At 39.5% G+C, this 16,888-nt stretch overlaps 1 protein-coding gene and 1 long non-coding RNA gene across 2 annotated transcripts in view; one reads left to right on the forward strand and one right to left on the reverse strand.

Annotated features, from left to right (window-relative positions):
* Window positions 1-16,888, forward strand: part of PDSS2 (decaprenyl diphosphate synthase subunit 2) — a 112,287-nt gene extending 95,399 nt beyond the window's left edge. Inside the window, exons 5-8 of the mRNA XM_027693894.1 lie at window positions 466-639; window positions 2,787-2,918; window positions 6,644-6,679; window positions 16,607-16,888. Of these exons, the coding sequence (XP_027549695.1) occupies window positions 466-639; window positions 2,787-2,918; window positions 6,644-6,679; window positions 16,607-16,765 (501 nt within the window). The 3' untranslated portion in view covers window positions 16,766-16,888. The remainder of the gene's footprint in view (window positions 1-465; window positions 640-2,786; window positions 2,919-6,643; window positions 6,680-16,606) is intronic.
* Window positions 5,384-15,841, reverse strand: LOC113972613. Its single transcript, XR_003535946.1, has 2 exons — window positions 14,935-15,841; window positions 5,384-5,645 (listed from the first exon to the last, which is right to left on the reverse strand). It is a non-coding gene; the product is annotated as an uncharacterized LOC113972613 (long non-coding RNA).

Consider the following 16,888-nt stretch of genomic DNA (forward strand, 5'->3'; position numbering starts at 1 on the left):
TCATTTTTCCAATGCAGTCTATAAGGATATTTAATACCTTTTGTAATGCATTTTTTTCTTGACCACAAAGGAGAAATTGTAGGGACTTCTCAAGTTTGTTTGGGATTATTGGTTCTTGGTAACTGGTAAGGGGCTGAAGTGTAGGTGTACTCTGGGGGGTTTTACTTTTGGGATTTGTTTTGTTATTGTTGTTTTGGAGTTTTGTTTGTGTTTTTTTAACTCCCCGGTCCCTCATGAGGGATGTAGTTAGCTATTAATGTTGCCAGTATATTTATTCTGATACTTTTCTCTAACCATCCCTAAAAACTACCTATCTTTATTTGACATCATGGCACCCAGAGTTTTGTTTGTTTTGTTACTTACCACATTACTCACCTGTGCCACACTGTTCATGTCTGTGAGCTGACACATCTGCAGTTTTGGTGTGTTTTGGTATTTTCATGTTAGTCTTTGTTTCATTTTCAGGAGAACTGTCTTACAGATGATATTGGCATATCTCGGTGGAAGGAGCAGGTTTTCCTGTCACATAGTGCCTTGCTGGCAAAGAGCTGCCAGGCTGCAATGGAGCTAGCAAAGCACAGCACTGAGATTCAGGACGTGGCATTTCAGTATGGGAAGCATATGTCTATGAGTCATAAGGTATGCTTTTTCCTTAAGTTCTGAGATCTTAAATACAGCAAGGCTTGTAAGATGTGTTGATCTTGAGCTCTGTTATATACTGCCATTATGCTGTAGACTTTTGCCAACAGGTCATTGTTGAGAGATTTAACTGCTGCCTGGTGTGAAGATGTTTGCGGAAACTGCTGGTATGAACAGTGCTTGTGAACTGGCAAAATCACACTCCTGGCAAAGTAACTCATTACATTCAAGCTTCTGTTAATGTCCCTCTAGCACATCTTTCTGCAGCAGCTTAAAACTTTGCCTTACATGCTCCTACATTCTTCCTAAAGCCACAATCCCAGTAGCAAAAGTTGCAGAAGGAAGCATGTCATAGCTTCCTGAGCTGGAAGGGACTCACAAGGATCACTGAGTCTAACTCCTGGCTCTGCACAGAACAACCTCCAGAATACTACCATGTGCCTGAGAGCATTGTCCAAACACATCTTGAACTCTGTCAGGCTTGGTGCCACGACCACTTCCCTGAGGATCCTGCTCCAGTGCCCAACCACTCTGTGGGTGAAGAACCATTCCATAAAATCCAATTTAAACCTCCCCTTCAGGACATTCCCTTGAGTCCTGTCACTGATTGCCAGACAGAAGAGATCAGTGCCTGCACCTCCACTTCCCCTCATGAGGAAGTTGTAGACTGCAATGAGGTCTCCTCTCCTTCAGGCTGAACAGACCAAGTGACCTCAGCCGCTTCTCACGCGGCTTCCCCTCAAGGCTTTTCACCGTCTTCGTTGCCCACCTTTGGAATCTCTCTAATAGCTTTATGTCTTTCTGATGTTGTGATGCCCAAAACTGCATACACTATTCAACATGAGGCTGCACCACTGCAGAGCAGAGCGGGACAATCACCTCCTTTGACCAGCTGGTGATGCTTTGCCTGATGCCCCCCTGGGCACGGTTGACCCTCCTGGCTGCCAGGGTACTGCTGACTCATATTCAACTTGCCGTAGAACACCCAGGTCCCTTTCCACAGTGCTGATCTCCAGCCTCTTGTTTCCCAGTCTGTACATGATGTGTTGGATCTTGACTGCCACCATGCAGAGATTTGTACTGTGAGGCTCAACTGCCTGCAGCAGCACGTGGGCTGAGGCACGAGCTGCAGTGGCAGAAGGACCTGCTTGCATTCCCTTCTGAATAACCTGCTGTGGAGGTAACTTCCAGAGGGGGCAGCTTGAGAATAAGGAGGGAGGCCACCAGATCTGGACAGGAGCAGCCCACACCTTTACAGTAGTAGGATTTCCCACAGAAGGTTTCTGACCTCCACTAGAAGACTTTCAGTCTGCAGCTACAGCTAGTCCAAAGGAAAACAGACAGTGGGGAACTCAGATCCTTGGCACTCTTGTTTTGCCCTAAAGATCTGTTCCTGTTGTACTGCACCACTTGCAAAGTTAGCCGTAGCTTGAAACAGGCAGACAGGCCTCTCATGTACTTCAGCAGAGTTGATTTAGATAGTTTCTAGTTCCTACAGGAGAAGGAAGTGGTTTCATAAAACACAGTTTTACTGCCATAGAAATGCCACTGTATGCTATTACTAGGTACAATTCTACCAGAAAATTGCTTGTAGTGCAGCTATAGCCTTAATGTTTTGTGAATGCTTTAATATTAATGTATTCACTATTGACACATAGTTGTGTATAAAGGATTGCATAATTTTCATAGAAAGCTCCTAGCTATGTAGCATTTCCTTTGTCAGAAGGAAGGTCATACTGCATCGGCTTCCTCAGGTACTGTAAAGTAGAATGTATTACCCTACACAGATTAAAAACTGATCTTCTTCCCAGCAAAGACTGGATCATTTATATTTTTCATGTTTCCTGACACTCCACAGCTTCCTACATGGCTATGTCCTATGGCTTGCCCAGCTCTGTAAGCTGTCCTTTACCCATGTCTTTGCAGACTCTATACATGCTTCTCTTTACCATGGCTTTCCACCACTGCAGTGGTTTCACAACATCTTTCTGTCTCTCCCTCAAACTTGAAAAAGTGCAAACAAAGTACAAGTGTCAAAGCAGAAAGTGCTTAGTAGGTGTAGAATCAGGATATGGACCTCAGTTTGGTGCGTGGGTGGATATGTAGACTGTTCCTTGGAACTGAAGAAATGTGTTCTTCTCTTTCAGCTACATTCAGACCTTCAACCATTTGTTAAAGAAAGTTCGAGTGACACAATGGCCTTCAGTTTGAATTCTGCTCCTGCAATCCTTCATCAGGAATTCCTTGGAAGGGAGGCATGGATTAAGCAGATTAGAGAGGTAAATTAAAGCATCGTTTAGAATTTCCTGGTTTTGCTGTTTATCTCTTCCTATCTGTACTTTTAATCTTCAAAGAAACTTAGAAATTAACAACAGGTTTACCTATGCTCTCCAATGCTTACTATCTCTCTCTTCCATGCTTTCAAGAGGTGGGGGAAATCTAGGGACCTGACAGTCAAGCTCTGTCAAACTTCTGTGTGTCAGTGTAACAAACAGATTCATTTATGTGGAGCTTATGTCTGTTCCTCTGCAACACTTGTGCTGTCCCACATCTTAGTTTAAAGCTACTTTCACTGGCAACTTAAAGCAAAGAACTTCAACAATCACAGTGCTTGAAAGGTAGGTACATGTTTCCTTCTGCCAACTTGACTCTGGGAGCACTAATTTTGGATGAAGGGAGAAAGATTTGGGGGACTTGGCTTTTAGACTGCTACAAAATATTTGTGAGATCTAGCTATCTGATATCCTTATTCTTTGTTTTCTTATTCAGCTATTTTTTTCCTCTAACCCTTAGATGAGGAAGGCAATAAGATAGCTACGTGGTAGCTGTCTTGTACCACAGCAGGAATCAGGTCCATGAATAGCTTCTTTGGTGTTTCTGAAACACAAATAGGTAACTGTAGAAGGCAGCAAGAAGGGAAAGGAAGGGAAAGCGCTAAAATGGCCAAAATTAAACACTCATCAATTGGACATGTTTTGTCTGTCTCAACAACAGTCGTGACTGCCATTTGGAAATTCCTGCTTGTAGTTACATGGATTTTTTGTTAAAAAGGCTGCTGCCTTCAATAAGAAGTTGGCTCTGTGCAAGCATGTTCATTCAAGATGTGTTGGCTGAATGGCTCCTTTCCTTGCTGGTTTAAAAGCAAGACTCTTGGGTACAGGGCATGGAGTCTGAACCTTTGCCTCATTCTGCATTCATGATGGCCAGGTTGCAGCCTACCTTCACATAATGAAAGCAAGGGGCATAGTCTCTTCAGCAGTAAAATTCTGGGAAGTATATGCAGAATCTACAGCTGTACAGTGGTATGGAGTTGGGGAATCTTAAAGTGAAGCAAACCTATTGTCATTTTGAAGTTAGGGGCTGGTAGTTCACAATGCATGACAAAGAATTTTGGAATCCTACAGTCACAACACAAGGCCCATATGTGAGTTGAATGTAAATGGATTTGGATTATTGCAGTTGGAGAATAATGGTATTTCCACAGCACGGTGTATAAAAGCTTTGAAACAATTTCCCATCTGCAGAATCTGGAGGAGGTTGCAGGACTCCAGGAGTGCTGTCTGTCTGCTTACTAAATTTCCATACCAAAAATGGGCATTATAGAAACAACGAAGCAGTTCTTTGTGAAGGAAGCTGGGGTGCAAAGTGACATGTACTATGCGGAAGTATTTCCTATCTACTGCTACTTCATACATTTATACATATACATATGTATACTTTATACATGGTATTTACTATACTACTCAGCTAACTACTCACTACAACATAGAATATCTCGCTCAGGAGCCTTTCTTCACTTGTGTTGGTTTAGAAAGGAAAATTATCTTTCATTAACTACAAGCTCTTTGAGATGTCATCCATAGTCACTTTCACTATGTGACATTCGGTGTTGGCCAAGCACTCAAACCAGAGACTTCATCATATTGGCAGTGCTCATAAGCCACCCTCTTGCGCAATGTCATTTGTATGGTTTAAATAGCTAAAGCACATGCAGTCCACTCAGTCCACGTCAGAAGCTTAACCGGTTGAGCAAGTCTGATGTAAAAGGTAAAAAAGTTCTATGTGTCTGAGATGAGGGTCAGAAAAAGTCAGAGTCAAACTACTGTGAGGGTAAAAAACAAAAAAAAAAGTAAAAAGCAAAGTTAGTACAGCTATGCAGTTGTAGTAAAGAAGGCTTAAGAGACAGATTGGGTAAGGTTGCTGCTTGGAGAAGCACAACTGCCATTGACTTGAATGCTTGACAGAAACAGATCACAGAAATATTCTTGTTGTTGGTAATAAGAGCAGGGGAAGGCAGGGTGAGGACACCTCTTCTGGTATTGCTGAGACCAAAAAACATCTTCCAAAAAAATGTTGTCAGATTCTCTGCTGCAGTGTGAATCTGCATATAACCAATAACTTGTTAAGGAACATGCTTCTGGTGTGTACTGATATACAATATAACTACTAGATATATTTTGAAGAAGCTGAAAGATCCAACCGGGTGAATAAAAGTTGGCAAATCAAAGTGATGGGAATACACAAATAAGGAAGCAGTTATTGGCAGTAGTTTTGCTACTCCCAAGTTCTATCAGGCTGTTTTCTTAATATGCATTCTGGAAAAGCTGCCTCTTGAGAAGATTAAAGAGAGAAGCAAAGAGATTTGGTGGATCAGTCACCTTTCTCCTTCAGAGGAATCAGCTCTGTTATCTACTGTTTTCCTTCATTTTCCGTTTGTTTAGTCTCTCGAGGGTTCTTTTCTCTATTTTATTTTTCCTCCTGTACAAAAATTAATTTATTTTCCAAATCTGTGCCATCTTGGCAACATCTCTTTAAAGCTGTGCTTGCCACGTAGTGTTGCTCTTCAGTGTGGGCCTCAGCTCTTCTCCTTGTGCCTGTTGGTCTGCTCCTTTTGGCTGATCTCTCAAGTGCCCACAGAGGACATGGAGGGGTAGTGGTCCTAAACTACATCTTTTCAGGAGGCACATTCCAGGAAAACTGAGATTTGTGATCTTTTGTTGTGGAAGCTAGAGGGAAAGAAACAGGTGATTTTTTTTCTTTAATGTGCCTGAAAAAAGAAGAGCTGTGGTTGAATGAAGTGATAATGACACTGGATCTGACCTCAGGGAAGGGCTTTCAGAGTGGTTAAGCGGGAATGCTCTGGTTCTGTCAGAGCGGTGCCACTGAGTGAGAAAGACATCTTCTTGTCTACATCATCCTGTAACAAAATTGAGGAAGTTGGATCTCTGTAAATATTCATCAGGATCAATGTATTCCGAGTTGGAAGGGACCCACAAGGATTATAGAGTCCAACTCTTAAGTGAATGGCCTGTACGGGGATCAAACCCACAACCTTGGGTGTTATTAGCACCATGCTCTAAGTAACTGAGCTGTCTCAGGGTCTACTGTATACTTGCCTGCATCTGGGCAAGAAGAAATGTAAAGTTTATTCATATTTCTTTCTGAAAGTATTAGGAGTTACAGGTTGTATGTCTCTCTCTCTCTCACTAAAAGAGTGATGCTGATGCTTAAATACAATTCTAAACCAAAAAGCACTTCTAACCCAGGTGTAAGAGCGCTGACAGCATCCAACATCCCCTTTCGAAAGCTCTAGACTATTACCTAGTGCAAATCACTATAGATATACAGAGTTCTCTTTTAAGAAAATAAGTCCTGTTATTGCTGATATGGAGTATAGCTTATTTCAAAATCTCATGGGAGAGATTAATAAATGCAAACAGCAAGATCTCTTAAGACCAAAACATTTTGGATTCAACAAATGTTTAACTGCAAGTCATAGTAAAAAAGCCTAAAAATTACATTAAGTATCTGCAGCTCTCATCTGAAAAAGAACCATGTTGTATAAGCTGGTAACACATTTAGTTGTATTTTAAGGTTTTCTGTATCAGATTCCTAAAGAAAGTCGGTTATGTTTAAAGTAGTAGCTCTTTTAATTGCATTCTTTATTCTTGCAACTCTAGTTTGTAGTATATGATGTCTTATATAAAATCTCTTTCTTTTTAAGGCACAAGGAAAAGGAAACATAATGAACTACAAAAAGGTTGGTAAATTACATTTATAATTAATTTTTAATATTTTTTAACTATTTTCAAGGATATTCTTGACAATTGAAGGAAACTTCCTTATCAAAGTTAGGCTATAATTTGTGCATGTGTATATGAAGGGAGAAAAATGCCTCATGCCATTTCTTGATTTTAAAAAGCCAGTAACAGCTGTACTGTAACTATCAAGTGTAGCTATTTAATGATAGAATTTTAATAATGTGTTTAATAATAGTAATGTAATAATTAGTAGACATTGAATAATCATTTTTGCTGTTATTTCTCCTATTTACTTCCCCAAACTTGGTTTTGAAACCAGGATTCTGATGGCTTTTTCTGTCTTTTTTTCTTAGAGTCATTTGCAGGTTAGATCCTATCACTGGTCTCTCTATTTTGGTAGAGTATGCTGCTAATTTTTTTTTAATCTTGCCTCAGTTCCAAGCTATCTATTAAAAAATATACATACACATTTCATAATAATTTGTGTTTCTTCCAGTCCCCATTACAACTTTTAGCTAAGTCACCACTGTAGTTGCTACTCCTCTATAATAAAGGCAGACCTGACTAAGTAGCTGGAAGTAGCTGGGACACCCTAAAGCTCTTAGAGAGCTGCAGGAGATGGCTGAGAAGGTTCCCCTGGTTAAATATTTGAGCACAGCATGGTTGTGGTAGAGACGGATGATGACATTGTGTCCCCAACTCACTGAGCATGAGCCTGACTTGTTCTGAGCCTTAAGTAGATTGTGAAGGCCCAGTCAGTTATCTCCAGCATCAGTGGGAAATAATATATAAATTATTGAGCCACATGCATGATTGAGAATTGCTTCTTGAACTGGGGCCTGAAGTGTGTTACAGCTCTGACTGATTGCTGCTAGTATGGAAGGCTAACACACAAGTACAGGTCAGATTATTTAAATTATTCTGTATTAAGAAAAATTGTGATTTGGATTATTAGAAGAACTCTGTCCTTCCTCTTAGAACTTAAAAAGGATCTTAACCTTACCTTGCTACTTGAAATCATTGTGCTTTTAGGTTTTTCTCTACAGTTGTATCAGTTTTCTTTTTTCTAAATCACCACTGAGAGCACTAAATTTATTCTTCAAATATGTCTGTGAGACACTTCTGTGAATGTTTAAGCCAGGCCACTTGCTTTTGTAAGTCCAGAAGGGGTTTTCTCCTTTTAATTGTTACAACTGTGATCCATAAAATGTCACTTCCGTACTTTAAAAAAAAGAGGGGCGAAGAAAAGCATCTAAAATTGCTTTACTAAATTAAACGTTTGTCAGTGTATTCTCTATTTTGACTGAAATTATTTCATATCTTGGATCCTACACATGAAATTTAAAAACTTATAATATGCTTAGGCAATTTGGACACTTGAATAAAAGGTAAGGAAGGGAAAAAAAACCCTTTGAGTTTTGCATTTTGAGCAACTGACTTCTGGCAGAAAGCACATGATTTTTATTAGCTTCAGGTAATTATCTCTTGCACAAGCACAGCTATTATGAGTTTAATAACTATAGTGAAAAATTCTAAATGGTTTTTGTGAACTCAAACAGTAATCAACTTTGGTTTTTGTAGACGTCAGTTTTAAATCTGTGATGCCAAATCCTTCTTTTCTATGTTTCTTTGTTTAATATAAAAGTTGTCATTAGTTACATCCACGCTAAATGAACTCAGTAACCTGTAGGTCACCCCAGCAGAGTAACTTGGCCAGTACGTAGAGAGCGTGTGCAGTACAAAGTAGTATTTATTCTTTCGCTCTTTGCTGTGTTGCCTTTTCTCCTTGTGTTTTGCACATTGCTCAGTCTCTTCTTCTCAGCATCACAGTCCTTTCTCATCTTTCTATTCAGTTGCTAGAATTACTTTAACATTCCTAATCAAATCGGGGGGCTTGTATCTCACTGAGTCTCCAAAATATCTCAATTTTGAGACTAATTAAGAATTTCAAATTGTTCTTCTGATGCATATTATATTAAAATGGTATCCATGATTTCTTTCACGGACAAAAAGATCTGCATTGTCCTAGCAAGTTTAGTGAGGTCTCTGACACAAATGTAGAAGTGAAATACTTTGTATGAATTTCATTAGGTCTGAGACTGTCATGTCAATAAGCTCACTATGTTCTGCAAATATTTATTATTTTTTTCTCCCAGCTTTGCTCAGTCTTTTTATCAGAAGGACTTTGCTATCACAAAAGGATTAAGGTCTGTTTCTGCATGTATTTAATCACATTAGTATCTGAATGTTTCACTCTGTTTTTTCCTACACCATCACACCACATCCAGGCAAATTATTGATAGATCATTGTGGTGTTTGAAAGTCTCTTACAGAGATGAAAAAGTAATTTCAGCTGTTTTAGTGGGGTTTCTCAGATAACAAAAGGGAAAGTACCAATGTATGGCAGGGACAAAATTCATGTGTGTCATTGAAAGAAACAGCAACTTTCCTGTCACCCTTATTTGTATGTGGCAAATATCTCCGACTTTTTAAAGTCAAAAAGCTTTTACCCATTTTACATCTACTTTGCATGTAAGATAAGATGTGTAATTCTGAAACAACAAATTGAGATTATCAATTTGTTACCGTTTGATAATATTGATTTAAAACTTCTCTAAAGTCAAGGCCTTAATGGTGCTTGGCATTATACAGATTTGTTAAATGAGTGTAAAAAAGGGACAACTAGTAGCAGAAGTGAGAAAGCCAGGAATAATTCTTGTTTTCTGGCCAAGGCTCTAGAAAAATTGTAAGATTACACTAAATAAAGAAGTTAATCCTGGGTTTTGCAGCCAATGAGTATTCTATGCAAGGATTTGTTATTTTTCTAAATGCAATATTCAGAAAAGATAAATTAAGTGAAAGGGGATGTAGGAAAACTTTTTTTTTTTTTTAACTGTAGCCCTGTCTGTTTGCTCTGCTGTCTGTTATAGAGGCAAACTGGCATGGGAAATACTATGTAGTATGCTGTGACATACTTTCTTGATTTGTATATGAAATATTATATGTATGAAATATTGTACATGACACCAACACAGGGAGCAGAGTTTGTACAGTGCTGGAAGAGCATTTCCCATTTGGCAGGAAAGAGAAAAAAGATGGGAAAGGTCACATTTGGGAAAAAGGAGCTTTCTCAGTGGTAGCCTACTGTCATGCAGCTAATAAATAACACTAACACAGTACCATCCAGTTGTGTTAGCAAGAGGTGCATGACTGCCCTTCCCCACTTCACTGCTGACCACCACGGTGAGTGCATTCATCCTGCTGCAGTGCAGCCCCATGGTGTAAATGACAGTAGTCCCATGGTTTTGTTTAAATGCCAGAGAATTATCATGAGATGTGTCATGGGACTGTAGGCCGTAGACTATTCACTCTCTTGCTCCTGAAATGCAGCAAAGAGTTAAAAACAGAGGGTGGTTGTTTGTAGGTGCTTTTGAGCTGTGTTCGTTTTCCATGAAGATTTGTCTTGTTTGTTTTGGAGCAACCTCTGCCATTAGATCTTTTTGTTACATATAATGAAAAACCAGTGTCAGTGATTTAATGAAGATGGGATTTTTTAGATGTGTTAGTAATATTACAAAAGCAACCAAAACCATTCAGATGAAGCAATTTTCTTATTTTTTGGAATTAATGTCGGAATTGTCAAGGTGTACTGCCGCGGTCCGAAGAGGGGATCGGACACGAGGAAGGGTGCAAGTAGAATGCCCTATTCACGTGTGCACCCTGTCTTTTGTCAGCTTGGGCGGGGAAAGGGCCAGAACATAGGGCGGAGCATGAGACAGACAAGCAGGGGAACAAACCAAGATAGGGACATGGACAAAAGGGGGAGGAGTGGAGGAAGCAGGGAGCAGGCAAACTCATGGCAAGCCTGGGCACGACCAGGTTGTGCACTGTGTAGTGTGAATACAATGAAACCACATAATAACAGTAAAGTCCATATGATAACTGTAAGGTCCATATAATAAAGTCCTGCCAATTGCTGTATGCTTTTCTCCATGCCTGGGAACTGTTCCCATCCTGAACCTTGCTCCTTCACAGTGTACATCCAGTGTCAACAATCAGTTGCATCTTTGTAGTCAGTGGGTATTTTCCCACCTCTTTGCTATGAGAGTCCAGCACAACTTTTGTTTCACTAAAGCAAATAACCATCATATTTTTTAACATAAATATGAAGTTGATTGCTTATGTACGCTAAGATGACGTTACCAGTCACTATTTGCATTAATGGGATTTAAGGAAGTTATGCTTTTTGGTAAAAAGTCATCACAAGTACCATTGTTTAGACTTAAAAGCTAGTGGGTCTTGTTCAAAAGTTCAGTGTGAAAGACATGGAAAGGCCTAAGGAAGATGAGTTGGTATCTCTTCTAAAATAACAAAGAGTCTGTATAATCACTCAGTCTCTCAGGATGACTTATAATTTTTTGGCAAAGTGTAGTATAAGAAGTGTAAACAGCAGTGCTCCTTGTAAGCAGGCCATCTTTCCTCTGCTCTTGGGGGCAACCCTCATCAGATTTGGTCTCATCCTATTTAGAGTGTGGGTTTTAGTTTGAAGTAAAAAAAAAATTCTTCTGTTTGTCAGATGAGTAAGGAAAATAAATCCTTCTCTACTTATGGAAGTTTCTGCAAAGTGTCTGAGCCCTTTGAAGATGCATTTATTTACCTTTGTACAGAAGAAATTTCTAAGAAAATATTGGATAAATACTGCCCCAGTTCCAGCTGACATACGCTGCATGTAGCCAACAAAGATTTAAAAAAAAAAAAATTAAAATCTTATGACATCACAAAGTGATGCAAATAAGTGATTGTCCAGCCCATTTTGAGAACGTAGAGCACAAGCCTATGTCCAGCCACAAAAACTCCAAGAGTGGTTGCTGAAACATTCCAAAGTACTTAGAAAAGAATGGAAAAAAATTGACAAAATTAATCTACTACCTGTGAAACAGGTCATACCTTTTTGAAGTAGCATTTCAGCAGTCTAAAGCACCAGTACGTATCGAGCAGGCTGTTCCCACAAAGGAGAAAACAAATTTAGAAAAGCCAGTGCAAAACACTACATACACTTATAGCGTTATTCAGTCACTCAGCCACAGATCAATTTAGATTTTGGGGTTTGGGGTTTTTTATTTCAGCAAATACTGTGCACTGCAAAAATGTAGAATGTTTTAGCTCACTTCAAGATGAGAGAAAATGCATGATGTTTGAAGATTTCATTATATAATAAATTAAGCTGGTTTAGGATCATTCTTCTAAAATAACAACATAAAAAAATTCTGAAGTTACTTGTTGATATCTTGCCACTGAAATAATTAATCCTAAGTTTGACTATTGCAAAAAAGAATTAGGAATTTCAGTGTTCTCATTCTCCTATTACACATAAAGTCTAGTACAGCCAAAGTACTCACCAATCTCTCTGCCCCCAATTTGTTGTTCCCTACATGTAGCACTGTCTGAAAGGAATCTTCTTTCCTTTGGCTAGTGAGGCAGAAATGTCTCAACAGAGAGAATTTGAAATTAGTTGTCTTTGTACTTGAACACCTGCTTAGTTTTTGACTCCTTTAATTCTTCAGTCTTCAAAATCCAGCAGTTCTTAGCTTGTCCCTTTGACCTCTTGCTGCCCTCAGACCAGCCGTTCTGTGCAACAGCAATCCAGAGCAGTTGGTCTGAAAGGCAAATACTTAACTGCTGTGGAACGGATGAGAAATCATCTCTTTGCCTTTTTGAAACAAATGGACTGGGAAACATAGTACTTTGAACTCTACTTTATTTACAGAATCATACAATAATCTAAGTTTGAAGGGACCTCTGAGGGTTGTCTGGTCCAGCCCCTCGCTCAAAGCAGAGCCCATATGGGTTTGCTCAGTTAACTTTTGAGTATCTGCAAGGACAGAGATTGCACAGCCAACCTGAACAGCCTGTTCCAGTGCTTGACCCCCCTCCTGATGGAAAAGAATTTCCTTGGGTCTAATCAGCATTTTCCATGCTGCAACCTGTGCCCATTACCTCTCATCCCTTCCTTGTACACTTCTGAGAAGAGCCCAGTTCTGGCTCCTGGTGCATGAGGTAGTTGGGACAGTAGTAACAGCCTTCTCTTCTTACAGCTGAACTAAACAATTCCAGCATTTTCTTGCAGAGCATGTACTGCTCCAGGCCCATATCATCTGGATAGCCTCCCACTGCACTTGCTGTAGCGCGGCAATGTCTTTCACTCAATGGGAAGCCCAAAATTGGGCACAGCACTCCAGACTCGGTCCCAACAGCCCCAAATAGGGGCAGTAGTTGCTTGCTGAATACACTTGCTAAAACAGCCCGAGAAGTGGTTTATGATCTTTGCTTTAAGGACACACTACTTCAAGAAAAAAAAAAGTGTGTCTAACTGTGAAGGAAAAGGAGTGTAGCTGAAAACACCAGAAAAATAGCGTGGTGGTGTGTGTTGGTCATTGATTTGAATCTAGTGGACTGTGGTCAAGCCTGGTAAGGGGCAGATTCTTTTGGATGTACTTATGTACCCTATGTGAAACTAGCAGTTGTTTTGAGTTTCAACATCACCATTTAATTACTTTTTTAATATTTGTAACAAACCTGTAGACTCTAAAAGCTGTGTAGACCCTATCAAGATTCTTAATCCAAATGCAGAATATCCCTTATGAATGTGCAGAAATACTTAATAAAAGACTTCTAAACATTAGTGCTTCAAAGTAGGAGCAGAAATGTGAATCCACTACAATTTTATGTATCGTATGATCTAGGCAGCACAGGTTTTTTTCATTATCTTAAGACACTGAAGATTATGATGGTGCTGGGTTTTTTAGTTCTTAGAGTCATAGGACAACATTCAGAGGTAAAACTTTGGGTTCTGAGCTTCATGTGTATGAGGCAAAACTGTCAAACCTGGTCAGTATCTGAATGTGTTGAGGAAAACAGAAGATGCTGAAGAAAACTGTGCTGAGATACTGGGGAGGAGATCACTTCTCATCTGAGTTTAAACTTGGCTGTGCTATTGCAAGACTACTCTATAAGCTGAATTTAAATAACTAATCACCAGTTGGTTATTTTTTTGGTGTCTCAGCACCTTTAGAACAAAGTAGGGCTCTAGTGCCCATAGTCTGAACAAAAGCTTACAAATAAGAATGGAGTATTCCAGCATATCTCGCAGTTCAACAGGAGAAAAGTATAGCTAAGCAATCTGTATTTTGACTTGTATTTGGTTTTAATTACTGAATATCATTCTGAAGAAGGTTGCATGGATTAAATTGTTCCTACGAGTGGAAATATGCACAAAATGATACCGTGTAAGTAGAGACTAAAAGAACAGACTCCTTTATTTCAAAGAAATTAATGAAGCAGCTTAATTAAAGTTTATAAAATAACAAATAAAAGCAGTTAATTTTGCTTTTCTGGGTATTTGCTGCAGAAATCAGCTGCTTCTATCCAAATGAAGTTTTAAAATAATACCTCTATTCTGGATACATTGTTTTTTTATTCTATGTTCTTAGTTTGTGAAGTTCATTACATAAAACTATTGAAGGTCAAAATTTGAGAGAGTCTGAAAGTGTAACTGTAATGCAATGGAGAATACAACTAAAGTCTTAAATTAGGGGGGTTTTGCATATAGCAGAGCTACTGAAGCTTTTTTTCCTATGGAGTTATTTCCTGTATTTCTCTAATAACTATCCTACTACCAAATGCCAAATTTGTACTTCCTTTTTGCTTTTACAACGCCAGCTGGGATAGAGGTAGCATGCAGTCTGGTTAGTTCAGACTGCTTTGCCTCTGTGTATGCTCATATGAGTTGACCAGCCACTTCTGCAAATGGAATATAAAACAGGTAAATTTTTGAGGACTGTAAATCGTTCATTTCATACAATAATCTTTAACTGAAAAGCTGAGGAAGGAGCTGCCATAGGATTAGGTATTTTTTGTTTTGACCTTCCTTGAACTTTGCTTGGAAACATTCAATAGCGAATTAGTCTGATTTTTTGTATAGTGATTCCTCTGAGTATAGTTTGACACGAGCTTTGCAATTGTATTGGCTTCAAAGCAGTATGTGTTTCTAAGGGCTTACTCATGACAAGCGTGTAAATGGATTGCGTCCTTGTGTTAGGATTCTCCTCCTTTCTAGATTGTGCTGTTTTGACTAAGTCATGGTACATATGTGCAATCATACATATGCCTAAGCTAAGCTCCTCTGACCTTTGACCAAATTGAAGACTTTCTAGGAGCTATTTTCTTTGCTGTTTACATCCCAATATATACTTACATGAGTATTAGAAGGCGTGCTAATCCTTTTTAATAAGCTTTAGCAAATCAGCAGAGTTTGCTTCAAGATGTGTGGGTTCTGCTATCTCGCAAGGTTGTGCCTCAAAGAAAGGGGAAGAGACACCTTTTCACGCTGCTAGCACGCCTCATCTCACTTATCCCCACCTTTGCTGCAGAGCCGTGAATATGCGGCTGATTCTCATTCATTAGAAGACATGTGGAATTAGCTGTGCAATGCATTTACGCCTCAGGGCAAGTTCCTTTCCAGCACACAGTGCAGGAAGATTCTAACTGAAGTGAGAATAAAATTTTTATGAACTGGGACTTGAACACTCAAGTGCTGTAATATACTTTCAGCTAATTTCATCTTTAAATACAGATAATGAATCCACTCCAGTTTGTATTCAGATAAGAAGTGTCATTCATTCTGTGTGAATGCAAGTGTGTATAGAAAGCAGTGACTTTCCATTTGGTCATATCTCAGGGTTTTTTTATTTTTACATGATTTTAATTAGATAGGTAAGGTCATACTGGTGTATTTTTAAACTAAGCAATGAGCTTTGTATTGGTGGAAAACATGACTTATAAAACCTTGTATAGTTTGTTACTGTAGATACCTATGTGCAAGAAAAGCCTCTCTTTTAAAAGCTGGTACAGTGAAGTAATATGGCTGTGAAAGGCAGGTGGGGCACATTAAAGATCATGAAATGCTTTAATGCTTTTGGAATAATCAAATCCCAGAGATCCACCTGGCCTTGATTCCCAGGCTCTGGCATGAGGCATCAGGCTAGAGTTGGTCTGGGAACACCTGTATTTTAGAGTGGAAAATGTAACCATGTTTTGTGGCCATCTCGTGATGCTGTTCAAGAAAAAATAATAACTAAAAATAAAAAAGCCCTTAATAAGAGTGTTTGCTGTTTAGAGCTTCTGCTAAGGTACTGGGAAAAAAACATGTTTTGTTTGTAATTTTTGTGTTATTTCATAAGAAATTTAACCTAGTTTGCCCTGAAATGTCTGTTATTCCATGAAAATATTTTTTTTCTCGTATGGTGCATCACCAAGCCTTTGTCAAATTCCATAGCCTTAGTGAGAAGGAGGAGTTTGCGTGGATGTAGCTCAGTATGATAGTTTAACACATTTTACTGACACAATTTCCTTTTGTCCACTCTGACACATGTAATCACATGGTCTATAAATAGAAACTTGTATTACAAAAGATGCGCATTCAACGTGTGTCATCCTATGCTGGTTTCCCAAAACAGGTGATAAGATGGGTGTTCATGAAATGCAGGTTTTGACTGCAGAAAACAAGAGTATGAATGAGCGGCTGGTTTGCCAGTTCTGAACAAAAGCTCTCAGGCAGTGGCTGAGGTATGAAATTCCCAGACATTTAAAAACTTTAATTTTTTTTTTAATTTAAGTGTGCACTTTGGAGAGCCAGTATCTCTCAGGTGATGAAGTAATGGGTGATGTAGTTTAAATTGTGCACAGTTTAGCTGTAGTTGAGAGCCAAATAGAGCAGCTGAGAGGATTTAAGAGCTTTGTCTGATGGCTTCGGTTTTGCCTTTACCTCGGAAGGGGGGTGGAAGCCCTGTACTCCCAGAGATAGTTGTGCGTGCTGGCGCTGCTACTGCTGAACCACCCCTATCCATTGTGCTTGTGTTTTCTGACAGCTGCAGGAAGCGATCAAGGCTGGAAAAGGTGTGACTTCTGCCATCGACCTCTGCCGCTGCCACGGAAACAGAGCACTGGCAGCGCTAGAGCATTTCCCTCCCTCCGAGGCCAGGGATGCCTTGGCCAACATCGTCTGCGCCGTGACCAGGTTTCCCTGACCTGCCGCTCCGGGTGGAGCGTCTCTCCCTCCACAGGTGGAAGCAACCTGGCAGGGAGACCGACGATGCCTCACAACCCCTCACACCTCTGGTCATCTCATCGTCCCATCCCGACAGAGGAAT

This window comes from Neopelma chrysocephalum, unplaced genomic scaffold (assembly GCF_003984885.1).
Source record: "Neopelma chrysocephalum unplaced genomic scaffold, ASM398488v2 Primary Assembly neopelma1_23, whole genome shotgun sequence".
NCBI classification, from domain to species: Eukaryota; Metazoa; Chordata; class Aves; order Passeriformes; family Pipridae; genus Neopelma; species Neopelma chrysocephalum.